Below are 19,276 nucleotides of genomic sequence, written 5' to 3'. Positions count from 1 at the left end.
TGGAATTTACACAAACACTCCTTAAGGTTGTCTCATCCATATTCATGACATCCTGAGAGTCTTCTATGTCACTTACATCTTCTAAATCAAAACTTACTGATTTGGCTTCTTTTCCCTCCTCTGCCAGTCTCTCAAAAGTTCGCATTATATCACCTTTTTCACCTCCTTTGTCCAGGATCACTCTCCCAGTAGCTCTGTCTGCTGCCTCTGCCATGTTTGTTTACATCCTCCTGGGAGACCTTCACTTGTGACCATCTAGATCGTCACTTTCCAGAATAAATCAGTTATTTCAACACTTCTCAACAGTTATAGCACTTCACAAATACAAAAATGCGGTAGGGACACCACGGTTGTTGCCTCCTTCAGCAAATTCAAGGCAGAAAAGCTTGGAGCTACTTCAGCTGCTTCCCGGAATCTGCCATCTTGGATTTGAACACTGAAATCTCCAAGGATGGAGATCTCCACAAAAGGGTAGTGACAGAATGTGCTCCACTTTGGAAGTTAGATGGTCAAAGAATTTCCTATAGTCAGAGCAGTTAGGGGAGAGATAGACCACAGATCAATTTAGTTTGAGAGTGACTGTTGAGTCTAAGTCAGATGGTGAAAAACTCGGAAGACTTGAGAGCGTGGGCACGAGAGAAAGTTAAGTTGTTGTGCACATAGATGCATCATCCAGCTTTAGAGCAAAAATAAGAATAGAGAAAGTAGAAGGGAACAGAGAAGGGGCTACTGTTAGTTGCTCAGACAGCTGTATTTTGGAACATTAAAGTCTCTAACAATGAATATCTCTGCAAAAGGGAAGGGAGTCAGAATGTGCTCCACTATGAAATTAAATATGTAGTCAAAAGAATTTCTTATAGTTAGAGAAGCACAGATAACTTTAGTTTAAGAAGAATGGCTCTAGTTGTAGCTAGATGGTAGAAAACTTGAAGATTAAAGAGTGTAGGCACAAGAGCAGGTTAAGTCATTGCACACCGACACAACCTCCAGCTTTGGATTGATAAATGAGGCTACATAAAATTCATAAAATACCATCAACCTGAAAACTTTCTGAGCCCAAAAAGACTGAAAACATAAACTGCATCAAACCTTAATAACTCAAGTCAAAAAGTCAGTCAAACCTTTGCATTTATTCCTCAAGCCCTCCTCCACTCGGTCATACTCAGAGAAAGTAGTGGCCCCATCAGCGTCTGCAAAAAGCAACAACCTTCCTCGACCCCGAAACATTCCCTGAAAACAACAATCTTTACTTCAATGTCACTGTTCTCTTCACTGCATTTCCTACAAAAGCAGGATGTAAAAGTCTAACTTCAGTAAAATCACTGGCATGAGCTGGACTATTAGACCATCAATTAATATTGGTAGAAATGTAAACACAGACATGCATCACAAGGTACTTTATGAATAGCAATGCACTGAATATTAACAGACTTCACCTGAGTCATCAGTAGTTAGGTTTTTAATTGTGTTCATTAACAATATTGTCATCTCTCTCTCTCTCTCTCTCTCTCTCTCTCTCTCTCTCTCTCTCTCTCTCTAATAGCACAAAACTGTGATCCATTCTAGTACAACTACAGTTTTTACGTTTACTACTTACCATTCTCACCGCTCCTCCTTTCCCTCTATTCCAAGCCAGAGTGAGAACACGAACTTTCTCACAGCCAAACTTCTTGCTGTAACCCATTGCAACCTCAGTAGTTTTGTCTTTACTACCGTCATCAACAATGATTATTTCATAAGTGAAGGTACTGTCTTTCTTTGCCCTCTTCTCTAGGTACGCAAGACTCTCCTCCAACATCACAGGCACTGAAGGAAGATGGATTATCAAATGATTTTCATGTTGAAATAAATTTTGATGAAACATGAAACTATGAGCAAATAAACATAGAGATTATTTAAACATTCATTCATTCATTCAAACATTACCAGCCAAATAATAGCTGAAGTCATAATGATTCAAAATACAAAATAATACAATAGCTCTGAAAATTTATCGATCTTTCTTATAATCAGAGATGTGCAAAATGTAGATCATCATACATAAATCAAAGGAAATTTCTCATCACAAATACCATAAAGTTTTATACTTTTTAAAAGCAATGAATAATAGAATAATCTAAGCTCCATGTCCTCACATCTCTTTTCCTCATTGTAAGCCGGTACCACAACAGTCAGGGATTTGCTTGGCTTGTCAGTGATGGACGGGAAAGGCAGCTTCTTCCCGCTGGAGGGATCACTGAAGAAATCCTCAGATTTGTGGGAGGCAATTGCAGGGAATGTCTCACTTGTTAAGTAGAGCCCCACACATATCTGTAAATGGCAAAGGGTGAAAAGTGTTGGTTTTTAAGATTAAATATGGACAAGAAAACTCTAGTAACATTAAACTTAGTATGTACTGGGCAATGCATTTTCAGAGAAAATAAATCTAATAAGAAATGTATCCATTAAGGTTTTCATTCTCCTGTCTTTCATAACAAACATAATTTACTCTTGAACAAGACAGCTTAATAAATATTATACAAGGAGAAAGAAATTGCGACTGCAAAGAGGAACACCTCAGAAAATATAAAAAATTTCTAGTCCATGTAGATGGGAACAAATACTCACTGAAATTAAAGCAATAACAGCTAGGCCAACTAAGTATCCAAGCAATGCAACAAGGTCCATTTCTCCAGTCAAGAGTCACTCTCCTGAAATGAAACATTACATTGTTATCTTTGCACTCCTCATTCCTTTTATTTGCAGGATATTAATGCACTTCTTTAAGCCACACTTCTATAGACTTATAATGTTATCTAATTTCCACAACACACCCAGTGGAAATAATCACACCTCCCTTCATAATCATAGGGCCAAGGGACACAGATGCCCTTGGTTGATGAATTTCCATGGATACTTGCCACACCTTAGTAAAGAGCTTCTACAGTGTAAAAAGTGTAAAGTAACTTTTTCACTGAGCTTTTGCTAGCTAATGGATTAAGATAAAAAGATCAAGAAAAATAAGGAAAGCTGCAAAAAACTATCAAGCTTGCACATGCTGAGTGGTAAACTTTTGTGCTGAAGTATGAGACTTCTAACGGCATTGAAGACTGATATACACAACTAGGAGTAGGGATAGAGGACTGAGACCAGATGCTACATGAGTTATTCTCTTTGTGTGTGTGTGTGTGTGTGTGTGTGTGTGTGTGTGTGTGTGTGTGTGTGTGTGTGTGTGTGTGTGTGTGTGTGTGTGTGTGTGTGTGTATTTACCTAATTGTATTTACCTAATTGTAACATACGGGAAAAGAGCTATGCTCGTGTTGTCCCGTCTCCATATCTATTAATGTCCAGCTTTTCTTAAAATCATGAATATTCCTTGCGTTGACCACTTCCACGTCTAAACTATTCCATGCTTCCACCCTTCTATGAGGAAGCTATATTTTTCACATCTCTCCTATAAGTGGCCATTTTAGTTTTTCCCATGCCCTCTCGACATTCTTCCATTCCACATACACAGATCTTCCCTATCCATTTTTCCATGCCAATCATCACTCTGTATATTGCTATCAGGTCTCCCCTTTCTCTTCTGTTTTCCAGGGTTGGAAGTTGCATTCTTTTCAGTCTGTCTTCATAAGTCAAATCTCTTAAGTCAGGCACCATTTTCGTTGCAGCCCTCTGTACTTTCTCTAGTTTCCTTATGTGTTTCTTTAAGTTCGGAGCCCACTGTATTGTTGCATATTCAAGCCTCGGTCTTATCATTGCAGTAATTATTTTCTTCATCATTTCTTCATCTAGATATACGAACGCCACTCTTATGTTCCTCAATAAGTTCAATACTTCTCCAATTATTTTGTTTATATGTCTCTCTGGCGATAGGTCATTGGTAATTGTCACCCCAAGGTCTTTTTCTTCATGACTGGTTTTATGTCTTCATTTCCTATCTTGTACATACTCCTGATTCTTCTTTCACTCTTGCCAAACTCTATTTTCTTGCATTTTGTCGTGTTGAACTCCATTTGCCATGTACAGCTCCATTTCCATATTCTGTCCAAGTCTTCCTGGAGTAGTTCGCAATCTTTGTCACATCTCACTTTTCTTAACAATTTTGCATCGTCTGCAAATAGGCTCACATAACTGGACACCCCATCCACCATGTCATTTATGTAGACTGCGAACATTACTGGTGCCAACACTGATCCCTGTGGAACTCCACTCTCCACCAATCCCCATTCTGATGGTCTGTCCTTAATTATTGTTCTCATTTCTCTTCCTACCAAAAGTCTTCCATCCATTTTAGTAAACTGCCATGCACTCCTCCTACCATTTCAAGTTTCCAGATCAGTCTCTGGTGTGGTACCTTATCAAAGGCCTTTTTTAAATCCAGATATATTCCATCAGCCCAACCATCTCTTTCCTGTATTACATCTATCACCCTCGAATAGTAACATATCAGGTTTGTCGTGCATGAACGCCCTTTCCTAAAACCAAATTGACACTCACAAAGTATGTCATTTTTCTCCAAGAAGTCTGTCCATCTAGTCTTCACCACCCTCTCACACATCTTAGCTACCACACTTGTAAGTGACACTGGTCTATAGTTCAATGGGTCTCTCTTGTTACCTGATTTATAGATTGGGACAATGTTAGCTCTTTTCCAGTCTTGGGGCACTACACCTTCCCTTAATGAGGCATCAATTACTTCACAAACTTTTTCTGCCAATTGCTCCCTGCATTCTCTTAAAATCCATCCTGATACCCCATCAGGTCCCACAGCTTTTCTCACTTCTAAACTCCCCATCATGTTCTTGATCTCCTCCACAGTTACTTGAAACTCCTTCATAATCCCTTTCTGTTCCATTACCAGTGGTTTGTCAAAAGCAGTCTCCTTTGTGAATACCTTCCGAAAGCATCCATTCATAGCCTCTGCCATTTCCTGGGATCTTCACTGCATACTCCATTTACTTCTAAACTTTCAATACTTTCTCTATTTTTGATGTTGTTGTTCACATGTCTGTAAAAAGCCTTGGTTGGTCTTTACATTTATCAATTATATCCTTTTCTTGTTTCTTTCTTTCTTCTCTTCTAATCAACACATATTCATTTCTTGCTCTTTTGTAACTTTCCCACTGCTTAATCCGTCTTTTCCTTCTCCACCTCTTCCATGCATCCTCTTTTCTTGTTCTAGCCTTTTCACATCTATCGTTAAACCAGTCCTGCTTTCCAACTTCTCTATGTTGTCTTATTGGTACAAATTTTTCTCACCTTCTTTGTATATTTTTATAAATTCCTTCCACTTTTCATTTGCTCCTTAGCACTCTTGAATTTCATCCAATTTGTCTCTTGAAAGAATTTCTTTAGGTTTCCAAAATCTGTCTTGGCATAATTCCATCTTCCCACTTTATATTCTTCATTTCTTCTAGATTTCTCTTCGTCTATCACCTTGAACTCCAAAACTGCATGATCACTCTTTGCTAAAGGGCACTCCACCCTCATCTCCTCAATGACCATTGGCTCTGTACTAAAGACCAAGTCCAGTCTTGACGATGCTCCCTCTCCTCCAAACCTAGTATCTTCTTTGACCCACTGAGTTAACACATTTTCCATTGCCAGTGTCAATAGTGTATTTCCCATGTTGTCTCTGATCCTTCCATTGACCAGTCCTCCCAACACACCTCTTTACAATTAAAATCTCCCATCATTATAGTTCGTTCACAGCCACCCAACATTTCTTCCAGACATGTTCCTGTATCACTTATCATTTCTTCATATTCCTGTACTGACCATGCATTTGTCTTAGGTGGTACGTACACCACTATGTAGTGCCTCTTTTTCCTTCATTAGTTTCTGCTCTGATCTTTAGCACTTCTGCCTTTCCCATACCTTTTTCACTTGATCCACCTTTATATCTTTTTAACCAGCAACATCACTCCTCCTCCCATCTTACCTACTCTATTTCTTTTCCAAACGTTATATTTCCTTCTCCAACCTTCATCAGGTCTTCTCCCTCTCTCAGTTTTGTTTCAGTAAGACCCACAATATCTGGGTTCTTGTCCCTCAAGTAATCGTTGAGTTCTAAAATCCCGATATCACTCCATTTATGTTGGAATACATTACATTTCGCTCATATGTAAGTTTCTTTAGTCCTTTCTTGCTGTACTTTTCTGGGTTATGAACCACTTCCTCAGTCTCATATCCAAGATTCTCCAGAAAAACTCTTTCTTCTCTCTTCTGTCCTCTCTTCATTTTTTCAAAGCCTCCTTTCTCAACTCATTTAACATTTCTCTTTCCTTTTCACCGAGATCTCTTCTCAACCAAATCTTCCTTGTTGTTTCCTGCTGGGCTAGCCTCCATGACTTCTCCACCAATTCATCTACATCCTTTTGTGACTTAAGTTTGATTCTTATTGGCCTCATACCTTCTCTTGTGAACTTTCCAATTCTATGGAAGTCCTCTATTTCTTGTACTAGGTCTTTTCCTCCTCTTGCACCACATTAATGATATTATTTATCACCTTTTTATGTTTTTCTCTCTCCATTTTACTCGGTGTCTTATCCTCCTCCACACCAAATATCACCACACATCTCTTTTTGTCTACAGTTTCCCTCACCAATGTCTCATTTGACTTAATAACCTTCACCACTTTCTCAGCTATCTTCCTTCTATGATCTGTGTCTATAATTTCAGCAAGGCCCAAAGTTTTCTCCCTGACTCTTTGATGTTGCAACTGTCTCCTTGTCCACTCCTGACTTTTTCATTCAGCCTGCTTCTCTCACTTTTCCTATCTCCATTGCAATTCACTTTACAACTTCCTCTTTCAGTGCTGCATTTTCCTTCTTCATATCGACATCACTGCTCAGTTTATTCCAAACAGTTATCAATTTTACCTTCTAACTCCAGATTTTCTTCACATAAGCGCTCTTCCATTATTCCTTGAAACTGTAAGTCTTTCTCAGTTCGTCATTTAGACAGATGTCTTTTATTAGTGTGTTTTTCCATGTCCTCGGAGCTAAGCTGATTACTTGTGGTCACCTTTATCAATTCTCTGTCCAGTTTATATGTCAATCTTGTTCACCAATTTATACATAGTTATCATGTCCTCCTTGTGGTCTTGTTCTTCTCTCTTGTTCACCAATAATGTGGTCATGCCCCAGTTCTTCCTCAGTCTTTCCTCATAGTCTAACTCCTGAGTCCTGGTACCATCCTTGTTGCCAGCCTCTGTACCCTTTCCACCTTCTTCACATTTTTCTTCATGTGTGGTGACCAGACACAAGCTGCATATTCTAACTGGGGTCTTATTAAGGTACATAATATCTTCTTCATCATTCCTTCATCTAGGTAGTGGAATGCAAGACCAATATTTTGAAGCATGTTATATGTTTTCCAAATATCTTGTTAATGTGTTTCTCCGGTGACAAAGTGTTTTGCACGTTACTCTAAGTCTTTCTCCTCATTGGTCTCTTTAATTTTCTCATCTCCCAGCCTGTAATCCCTGTTTGGTCTGTATCTACTTCTTCCCATTTTCATAACATGGGTCTTGTTTATATTAAATTCCATCTGCCACTCTTTACTCCACTCATATATTTTATCAAGATCTTCCTGTAACTTGTTACAATCTTCCACATTCTTTACTCTCCTCATAATTTTAGTATCGTCCATGAACATATTCATGTAACTGTCAATTCCTACTGGCATATCATTAACATAAATCAAAAACATGATGGGACCAAGCACTGACCCTTGTGGAACTCCACTGGTTACCTTTTCCACTGGACTTCTTTCCTTTCACCACTGTTCTCATTTCTCTTCCCACTAAGTAATTTTCCATCCATTTTGCTAGTTTATCACTTACTCCTCCAATCTTCTTTAGTTTCCACATCAGTCTATTGTGTGGTACTTTATCAAAGGCCTTTCTCAAGTCCAGGTAGATAGCATCCACCCATCCCTCTCTATGTTGTAGTATGTCAGTCACTCTTGAATAAAAACATAATAAATTGGATACACGATCTTCCTTTTCTGAAACCAAACTGCCTTTCACTCAGAATGTTTTCACTTTCTAGATACTCACTCCACTTTGCTTTAATTACTTCTTCACATACCTTGCACAATATACTAGTCAACGATACTGGTCTGTAATTTAATGGTTCCATTCTACTTCCATTCTTATATATAGGCACAATGTCAGCTCTTTTCCACTCTTTCGGGACTATTCCTGTTCGTATGGAGGTTTCCACAATATCAAATATGGGGTTCAACAATTGATCTTTACATTCTTTCAGCAACCTCCCAGATATGCCATCAGGCCCCATTGATTTATTAATATCCAGATTGCTTATAATTTTCCTTATATCTTCTTTAGTAACCATGATGTCGTGCATTTGCTTTATTTCCATAGGCCTTTCTCCTTTGTAAACACTTTGCAAAAGTTGTTGTTCAATATTTCAGCTATATCTCTAGCATCCTCATATACTTCTTCCCATTTTTACCTTTTCTATTGCCTCCCTTTTATTTAATTTTCCATTTATGAATTTGTAAAACATTTTACGGTCACTATCACAGTTTTCCACTACTCTGTTCATATTCCTTTTGTGCTGTTCTCCTTACTTCAACATATCTATTCCTTGCTGTTTTGTACTTCTCTTGATAATACATCACTGTTTTTCTTAAGTTTCTTCCATGCCTTTTCTTTGTTCTTTTTGCTTCTTCACAATTTCTATTAAACCACTGTTTATTATTTAAAGTCCTCTTTCTGTGATATGGCACAAACTTTTCACAGCAGAGTTATATAAATCCATAAATTTATCATATTTCAATTGCATATCCCTTCCTGGTATACCACAGACCAGTCAATTTCATTAAAGAACTCTTATATGGTTATAATTTGCCCTGACATAATTTAATTTTTCCTCCTTGTACTCCACACTCTTTTTCATGCTTAATTCCATATCCAGCTCAAATCTTAGGACATCGTGGTCGCTTTTCCCCAAGGGACATTCATGTTCAATTTCCTCTTTTAGAGATGCCCTGGTAAATACCAAATCCAACCTTGCTGCAACATCTGTCCCCTGCACCTTGTTGGTGATCTCACCCACTGTGTCATCAAGTTATTTGTTGCTACGTTTAACAATTCCTCTGCCCACTCACCACCATTCACCACTTTTTAGTCTTCCCACACTATTTCTTACAATTAAAGTCCCCAACTATCATCATTCTATCCTTTCTGATGAGTTCTTGTTTCATTCTGTTTAGAGTATTTCTCATCACCTCTTGATACTGTTCATAATTCCAAGCACTGGTTCTGGGTGGTATGTATACTGTTATAATATTAATGTCCCTCTTACCATCTGTTATAAGCATACTTATCACTTCCTCATTTCCCTTACTATAGTTCACCTCCTTCACTATCAGATTTTTTTTATTAAAAACCATTATACCACCACCTCCTTTATTCTTTCTATCATTTCTCCATACTTTGTAGTGTTTTACATCAAACCAATCTAGCTTTATTTCGGGCCTTAACTTTTTTTTTCCACCACACACATTATGTCCGGTTCACTGTTTCTTAGGTAATCCATACACTCTAGCCTTTTAGACAGAAATCCATCTATATTCGTGTATGTCACTTGAATTCCATTCCTAATCTCTTTCTTCCATGTTTCAGTCTGTGTACTGTCTATTCCGTCTGTTTGTTTTATCATGATACTTCTCTTCCTCTTCTTCTCCAAACTTTCTTCCACTGAATTTCTCCTTCCTTCTTCCACTCTTAATTTGTGATCAACTGTGATAAAGTTTCTTTTTTATATTTTTTTTTTTTTTTTTTTTTTTTTTTTTTTTTTATTTTATATTTTTTTTTATCCTTTGTGAATTATTTATTTTGAATGTCAACTTCCATACTTTTGGATGTATTATGTATTTTTGCCATTCTTGAGTATATTATTGTTTCATCTTTAATAGGAATCTCCCTTTCATTTTGTGATCAACTGTAAAGTATTCTGTGATTATCAGATATATTTTGTAATAATTTATTTTGTATATGTATTATCATTTATTCTCCTCAACCAATTAATTGTTTATTTGTTCCTCTTCCATGTGTGTGTGTATTTACCTATTTGTATTTACCTATTTGTGTATTACAGGGCCCGAGCTAAGCTCTCTGTGACCTGTCTCCTTGTCCATTCCTGTCATATCTCTCTTTCATCTGATTGACACACACCACGTCAACATCACTGCTCAGTTTATTCCACTTATCAATGCCACGATGCAGGAAACTATATTTTCTCACGTCATTTAGCCATATGTCCTTTATTAGCTTTTTTCCATGTCCTCGGAGATGATTACTTGTTGTCACCTTTATCAACTCTCTGTCCAGTATGTCAATCTTGTTCACCAATTTATACATAGTTATCATGTCTCCTCTTGTTCTTCTCTCTTCTAATGTGGTCAGCCCCAGCTTCCTCAGTCTTTCCTCATAGTCTAACTCCCTGAGTCCTGGTACCATCCTTGTTGCCAGCCTCTGTACCCTTTCCACCTTCTTCACATTTTTCTTCATATGCGGTGACCAGACACATGCTGCATATTCTAACTGGGGTCTTATTAAGGTACATAATATCTTCTTCATCATTCCTTCATCTAGGTAGTGGAATGCAAGGCCAATATTTTGAAGCATGTTGTATGTTTTCCAAAAAATCTTGTTAATGTGTTTCTCCGGTGACAAGGTGTTTTGCACAGTTACTCCTAAGTCTTTCTCCTCATTGGTCTCTTTAATTTTCTCATCACCCAGCCTGTAATCCCTGTTTGGTCTGTATCTACTTCTTCCCATTTTCATAACATGGGTCTTGTCTATATTAAATTCCATCTGCCACTCCTTACTCCACTCATATATTTTATCAAGATCTTCCTGTAACTTGTTACAATCTTCCACATTCTTTACTCTCCTCATAATTTTAGTATCGTCCAAACATGTTCATGTAACTGTCAATTCCTACTGGCATATCATTAACATAAATCAAAAACATGATGGGACCCAGCACTGACCCTTGTGGAACTCCACTGGTTACCTTCTTCCACTCGGACTTCCTTCCTCTCACCACTGTTCTCATTTCTCTTCCCATTAAGTAATTTTCCATCCATTTTGCTAGTTTATCATTTACTCCTCCAATCATCTTTAGTTTCCACATCAGTCTATTGTGTGGTACTTTATCAAAGGCCTTTCTCAAGTCCAGGTAGATAGCATCCACCCATCCCTCTCTATGTTGTAGTATGTCAGTCACTCTTGAATAAAAACATAATAAATTGGATACACACGATCTTCCTTTTCTGAAACCAAACTGCCTTTCACTCAGAATGTTTTCACTTTCTAGATACTCACTCCACTTAGCTTTAATTACTTCTTCACATACCTTGCACAATATACTAGTCAACGATACTGGTCTATAATTTAGCGGTTCCATTCTACTACCATTCTTATATATAGGCACAATGTCAGCTCTTTTCCACTCTTTCGGGACTAATCCTGTTCGTATGGAGGTTTCCACAATATCAAATACGGGGTTCAACAATTGATCCTTACATTCATTTAGCAACCTCCCAGATATGCCATCAGGCCCCATTGATTTATTAATATCCAGATTGCTTATAATTTTCCTTACATCTTCCTTAGTAACCATGATGTCCTGCATTTGCTTTATTTCTGTAGGCCTTCCTCCCATAAAATGCTCCTCCTTTGTAAACACTTTGCAAAAGTTGTCGTTCAAAATTTCAGCTATATCTCCAGCATCTTCATATACTTCTTCCCGTTTTTACCTTTTCTATTGCCTCCTTTTATTTAGTTTTCCATTTATGAATTTGTAAAACATTTTGGGTCACTATCACAGTTTTCCACCACCCTCTGTTCATATTCCTTCTGTGCTGTTCTCCTTACTTCAACATATCTATTCCTTGCTGTTTTGTAGACTTCTCTTGATAATACATCACTGTTTTTCTTAAGTTTCTTCCATGCCTTTTCTTTGTTCTTTTTGCTTCTTCACAATTTCTATTAAACCACTGTTTATTATTTAAAGTCCTCTTTCTGTGATATGGCACAAACTTTTCACAGCAGAGTTATACAAATCCATAAATTTATCGTATTTCAATTGCATATCCCTTTCCTGGTATACCACGGACCAGTCAATTTCATTAAAGAACTCCCTTATATGGTTATAATTTGCCCTAGTATAATTTAATTTTTCCTCCCTCGTTCCACAATCTTATTTGTGCTTAATTCCATATCCAGCTCAAAGCTTAGGACATCATGATCGCTTTTCCCAAGGGACATTCATGTTCAATTTCCTCTTTTAGAGATTCCCTGGTAAATACCAAATCCAACCTTGCTGCAACATCTTGTCCCCTGCACCTTGTTGGTGATCTCACCCACTGTGTCATCAAGTTATTTGTTGCTACCTTTAACAATTCTTCTGCCCACTCACCACCGTTCACCACTTCGTAGTCTTCCCACACTATTTCTTTGCAATTAAAGTCTCCAACTATCATCACTCTATCCTTTCTGATGAGTTCTTGCTTCATTCTGTCTAGAGTATTTCTCATCACCATTTGGTACTGTTCATATTCCCAAGCACTGGTTCTGGGTGGTATGTATACTGTTATAATATTAATGTCCTCTTGCCATCTGTTATAAGCATACTTATCACTTCCTCATTTCTCTTACTATAGTTCACCTCCTTCACTATCAGATCTTCCTTAGTAAGAACCATTATACCACCACCTCCTTTATTTTTTCTATCATTTCTCCATACTTTGTAGTGTTTTACAACAAACCAGTCTAGCTTTATTTCGGGCCTTAGCTTTGTTTCCACTACACACATTATGTCCAGTTCGTTATTTCTTAGGTAATCCATACATTCTAGCCTCTTAGACAGAAATCCATCTATGTTCGTGTAAGTCACTTTTATTCCATTCCTAGTCTCATTCTTCCATGTAATGCCTATTCCATCTGTTTTATCCACCACTTCTTTAGCCTCCCATTTCTCATCCTCCAAAAAAACTTGGTCTTTTCCTCCTCTGTTCTTTCGTCATTCCTCTCCTTCACTTCAGTTACAAGCTCCTTCATTTTCATTCGCTCATCTTGTGACATATTTCTTCTTATGTAAATTGTTTTGCTTTCTTCAGAGTCCTTAAGTTTCCAAGCCCTCCTCAACAAGGCCTCCGCTGCCACCTGAGACATTAATTTAAATTTTAATGGTCTATTCTTGCCTTCCTCAAAAGCTCCCAATCTCACAGTTTCTTCTACCTCAGCATATAGGTCCTCTTTTTCCACAGAGATCTTGTTCAGTAAAGACTTAATCCTGTCATTTTCCTTATCCCTCCTGTCCTGCCAGTTCCTGTTAGTTTCTTCCCTCAATCCTATTATGATCAGCAATATCTCTCACCACATACTCATTTTCTTTTAGTGCCTTTACCATTTCCCTCTGCGTAATCCCTTTATTTTCCTCTTCCTGCATTTTTACTATCTCCCTAAACAACCTTTGTACCTCCTGATGTTCATGGTTCACTTCTTTCATCCTGGTATCAATTAGATTAAGGCATTCCTCCTTCCTCAAGTCCCCTTTGGATATTTTCATCTCCATTTCCATGAGTTTAGCCTTCATCTCTTCACATTGTTTCCTTAGTTGTTGGTTTCTTTCTCCATCTCTACTTTTTCCTTCAATAGCTCTTTATTCTCGTTAACAAATAGATCTCTTTTTGAATCATCATTCTCAGAACTCTCTCTCTTTATTCTTCACTCTTTCTCTCTGTCCTTCCACTTTTTTGTTTGTGTGTGTGTGTGTGTGTGTGTGTGTGTGTGTGTGTGTGTGTGTGTGTGTGTGTGTGTGTCTCTCAAACAGTGTTTTTCAATCTTTCCTGAGACCAGGACACACAACAGGACAACACTCATCCTGCATGTACTATCACTCTATGTCACTATAAACACTTCCTCCATATCTCTCTTAGCGCCTCTAACCACTGAGCTACACCTTTGTATTTACCTAATTGTAACATACGGAAAAGAGCTATGCTCGTGTTGTCCCGTCTCCATATCTATTAATGTCAGCTTTTCTTAAAATCATGAATATTCCTTGCGTTGACCACTTCCACGTCTAAACTTTCCATGCTTCCACCCTTCTATGAGGAAGCTATATTTTTCACATCTCCTATAAGTGGCCATTTTAGTTTTTCCCATGCCCTCTCGACATTCTTCCATTCCACATACACAGATCTTCCCTATCCATTTTTCCATGCCAATCATCACTCTGTATATTGCTATCAGGTCTCCCCTTTCTCTTCTGTTTTCCAGGGTTGGAAGTTGCATTCTTTTCAGTCTGTCTTCATAAGTCAAATCTCTTAAGTCAGGCACCATTTTCGTTGCAGCCCTCTGTACTTTCTCTAGTTTCCTTATGTGTTTCTTTAAGTTCGGAGCCCACTGTATTGTTGCATATTCAAGCCTCGGTCTTATCATTGCAGTAATTATTTTCTTCATCATTTCTTCATCTAGATATACTGAACGCCACTCTTATGTTCCTCAATAAGTTCAATACTTCTCCAATTATTTTGTTTATATGTCTCTCTGGCGATAGGTCATTGGTAATTGTCACCCCAAGGTCTTTTTCTTCATGACTGGTTTTATGTCTTCATTTCCTATCTTGTACATACTCCTGATTCTTCTTTCACTCTTGCCAAACTCTATTTTCTTGCATTTTGTCGTGTTGAACTCCATTTGCCATGTACAGCTCCATTTCCATATTCTGTCCAAGTCTTCCTGGAGTAGTTCGCAATCTTTGTCACATCTCACTTTTCTTAACAATTTTGCATCGTCTGCAAATAGGCTCACATAACTGGACACCCCATCCACCATGTCATTTATGTAGACTGAACATTACTGGTGCCAACACTGATCCCTGTGGAACTCCACTCTCCACCAATCCCCATTCTGATGGTCTGTCCTTAATTATTGTTCTCATTTCTCTTCCTACCAAAAAGTCTTCCATCCATTTTAGTAAACTGCCATGCACTCCTCCTACCATTTCAAGTTTCCAGATCAGTCTCTGTGTGGTACCTTATCAAAGGCCTTTTTTAAATCCAGATATATTCCATCAGCCCAACCATCTCTTTCCTGTATTACATCTATCACCCTCGAATAGTAACATATCAGGTTTGTCGTGCATGAACGCCCTTTCCTAAAACCAAATTGACACTCACAAAGTATGTCATTTTCTCCAAGAAGTCTGTCCATCTATCTTCACCACCCTCTCACACATCTTAGCTACCACACTTGTAAGTGACACTGGTCTATAGTTCAATGGGTCTCTCTTGTTACCTGATTTATAGATTGGGACAATGTTAGCTCTTTTCCAGTCTTGGGGCACTACACTTCCCTTAATGAGGCATCAATTACTTCACAAACTTTTTCTGCCAATTGCTCCTGCATTCTCTTAAAATCCATCCTGATACCCCATCAGGTCCCACAGCTTTCTCACTTCTAAACTCCCCATCATGTTCTTGATCTCCTCCACAGTTACTTGAAACTCCTTCATAATCCCTTTCTGTTCCATTACCAGTGGTTTGTCAAAAGCAGTCTCCTTTGTGAATACCTTCCAAAGCATCCATTCATAGCCTCTGCCATTTCCTGGGATCTTCACTGTATACTCCATTTACTTCTAAACTTTCAATACTTTCTCTATTTTTGATGTTGTTGTTCACATGTCTGTAAAAAGCCTTGGTTGGTCTTTACATTTATCAATTATATCCTTTTCTTGTTTCTTTCTTTCTTCTCTTCTAATCAACACATATTCATTTCTTGCTCTTTTGTAACTTTCCCACTGCTTAATCCGTCTTTTCCTTCTCCACCTCTTCCATGCATCCTCTTTTCTTGTTCTAGCCTTTTCACATCTATCGTTAAACCAGTCCTGCTTTCCAACTTCTCTATGTTGTCTTATTGGTACAAATTTTTTCTTTGTATTTTTATAAATTCCTTCCACTTTTCATTTGCTCCTTTAGTCTTGAATTTCATCCAATTTGTCTCTTGTTTCTGTGTCTTGTGTGTGTGTGTGTGTGTGTGTGTGTGTATTTACCTAGTTGTAGTTTTACAGGGCCTGGGCTTTATGCTCGTGTGGTCCCGTCTCCATATCTACACTTATCCAATTTTTCTTTAAAACTATGTACACTCTTTGCTGATACCACTTCCTCACTCAAACTGTTCCAAGTCTCAACACATCTTTGTGGAAACTAAATTTTTTAACATCTCTCAGACATCATCCCTTCCTTAGTTTCTTACTATGCGATCTTGTGCTTCTAAAGTCATATTCTTCTCTCAGGATCAGTTTCTCATTATCCACTTCATCCATTCCGTTAATCAATTTATAAACTTGTATCAGATCCCTCTCTCTCTTCTCTGCTCCAAGGTTGGTAGATCCATTGCCTTTAGTCTCTCCTCATATGCCATCCCTTTAAATTCTGGAACCATTCTTGTAGCCATTTTTGTAGTCTCTAATTTTCTTATGTGTTTCTTTTATGGGGAGTCCACACAACTCCTGCATATTCCAATCTAGGTCTTATTTTAGTACTTATCAATTTCTTCATCATTTCCTTGTCCATATAGTGAAATGCTACTCCAATATTCCTTAGCAAATTATACGTCTCTCTGAAAATTCTATCAATATGGCTAACCGGTTGATTATTTTCTTCCATTGTCACTCCCAAGTCCTTTTCCTTTTTACTTTTCTAGTTCTACTCCATCTCCCATCTTATAGATTCCCACTGGTCGTCTTTCACTTTTTCCCATTTCCATGACATGGCTTTTGTCCACATTGAATTCCATCTCCCATTTTTGCTCCATTTCCAGATCTTGTTTAAGTCTTCCTGTAGTATTTCACAATCCTCTTTTGTTTAATGACTCTGCACAGTTTCGCATCGTCCGCAAACAGATTTATGTAGCTGTTCACTCCTCTGGCATGTCATTTATATATACGAGAAAAGTATTGGTGCCAATACTGACCCCTGTGGCACTCCGCTGTCTACTGTTCTCCACTTGGACTTCATATCTTTAACTATCGTCCTTATTTCTCTCCCCTTAAGTAATTCTTCATCCATCTCAATGTGCTTCCTTTTAAGCCACCCTTCTCCTCTAACTTCCATAGTAATCTTTCATGTGGCACTTTATCAAAAGCCTTTTTAGATCTAAATAAATACAGTCAACCCATCCTCTCTCTCTTGTACTTTATCAACTATTCTAGAGTAGAAACTCAATAAATTTGTCACACATGACCGACCTTTTCTAAAACCAAATTGGCTATTTGATAATATTTTGTTGTCTTCAAGAAACTCGATCCATTGCTTCTTTATTACTTTTTCACACATCTTGCATATTACACTAGTTAGTGATACCGGTCTGTAATTTAAAGGTTCTTCCTTCCTTCCGCTCTTATATATGGGAACCACCTCAGCTCTTTTCCACTCCACTGGCACTGTTCCATTTTCTATTGAGCATTTTATGATGTTGTATATTGGACTTGCTAGTTCTTCCCTACATTCTTTCAGTATTCTGCCTGAGACTTCATCCGGTCCCATTGCCTTTTCCTCATCCAATTCCGTCATCAACTTTTTATTTCAAGCTTGGTTACTTTAATCTCTTTCATATAGACAGTCTCTATTACCCTGTGGTCTTTCAAATTTGGATTCCTTAGTAAAGACCTCATGAAATTTACTATTTAACAGTTCTGCCATACTTTTGGGTCTTCCACCATTCCGTTTTCTCCTTTTAACCTTTCTATTGTTTCTTTTGTCTTATTTTTCCATTTATGAATCTGTAGAACAATTTTGGTTGTTCCTTACATTTTTCGACAATGTCCTTTTCATAGTTCTTTTCTTCTTCCTTTCTCACCTTAGCATATTCATTTCTTGCTGTTTTGAAGTTTTCCTTATTTTCTGGATTTCTGTTTCTTCTCCACCTTTTCCATGCTCCATCTCGTTTCTCCTTTGCCCTAGCACATCTTGCATTAAACCAATCTTTCTTTCCTTCTTCTTTAGGTCTATATTTGGAACATATTCCTGACCCCAGTTTTGTATATTTCCAAAAATAAGTTATATTTCTCTTGAACCGTTAATGAGTTTTCCATCTCCTCCCAGTTTACGTTTTAAAATAGTTCTTGAGATTCTCAATATCAGCCTTTCTGTAATTTAATCGGTCTCCTTTGTATGATTCATCTCTATCTTCCTTTCCTTCTTCTATATCCATCTCTAATATTACATGGTCACTCTTTCCCAATGGGCACTTGTATCTTATATCATCGTTAATTGGTATATCCCTTGTAAAAACTAGGTCTAATCTTGCCGGCTCATCGTTTCCTCTGAATCTTGTGTTTTCCTTTACTCTTTGGACCATCAAATTATCTATCATTAGGTTCAGGAATCTATCTCCCAGGCATCTTCCCCCATACCACTTTCATAATTTTCCCAGTCTACCTCCTTACAGTTGAAATCTCCTATCAATATCACTTTTCTCCTTTCCTTAATGATTCTTGTAAGACTCCTTATTGTGTCATCTATCATGTCTCTATATTCTTGGTTAGTCCATGAGTTTGTTTTTGGTGGCACATATGTTCCAATGATTGTTAACTCCTTTTTGTTAATATGCATCTTAACATACAGTATTTCTGATTTTCCTTCCCAAACTCCACTTGATTTACCACTATCTCCTTCCTTAACATCATCATGACTCCTCCTCCTCCTTTACCCACTCTCTCTCTCCTCCATATATTATACCTTTTATCTATGTCTATTTTTATTGCCTCATTTAACTTTGTTTCCACCAGGCATACAATATCTGGTTCTTCTTTCTTTATGTAATCTCTTAATTCTAATTTACTAGATAAAATCCCATCTATGTTTGTATACATCATTTTAATCTCTTGTTCTTATCATTTTTAGTTAAACTTGCTCCATTCTTTCTCTTCTTTCTCTTTTATATACCATTTCCTTATCCTGTCTCCTATAATTCTCCAAAAAAATGCCTTCTTCTCCTCCTCTGACCTTTCATTATTTTTTTTCTCTTGCTTCTGCCACCAGTTCATTGTGTCTCTTCCTTTCCTCCTCGTTTCTATTTTTCTTTATATATATATCTTTGCAACCTTCTGTTTCTCTGAGTTTCGTTTTTCTATATAGTACTTCTTCTGCTGCTGCTTGTGATTTTAGTAATATCTTAATTGGTCTCACTGTTCCTTCTTGATATGGTCCCATTCTATGGATTTCTTCTACTTCCTCTTCTAAGTTC

The 19,276-nt window shown here is 37.6% G+C and overlaps 1 protein-coding gene across 1 annotated transcript in view; it reads right to left on the bottom strand.

The window, feature by feature from the left end:
* The window catches only part of LOC123508351 (dolichyl-phosphate beta-glucosyltransferase-like), a 54,724-nt gene that overhangs the window by 17,967 nt on the left and 17,481 nt on the right, over positions 1-19,276 (bottom strand). Inside the window, exons 2-5 of the mRNA XM_045261982.1 lie at positions 2,608-2,690; positions 2,136-2,310; positions 1,598-1,806; positions 1,122-1,230 (exon numbers count right to left, since the gene is read on the bottom strand). Of these exons, the coding sequence (XP_045117917.1) occupies positions 1,122-1,230; positions 1,598-1,806; positions 2,136-2,310; positions 2,608-2,667 (553 nt within the window). The 5' untranslated portion in view covers positions 2,668-2,690. The remainder of the gene's footprint in view (positions 1-1,121; positions 1,231-1,597; positions 1,807-2,135; positions 2,311-2,607; positions 2,691-19,276) is intronic.

The sequence above is a fragment of the Portunus trituberculatus genome, chromosome 24, assembly GCF_017591435.1.
Source record: "Portunus trituberculatus isolate SZX2019 chromosome 24, ASM1759143v1, whole genome shotgun sequence".
Taxonomy (NCBI): Eukaryota; Metazoa; Arthropoda; class Malacostraca; order Decapoda; family Portunidae; genus Portunus; species Portunus trituberculatus.
Note: the sequence above shows the minus strand (reverse complement) of the source record. Positions and strands in the feature narration are given on the sequence as shown.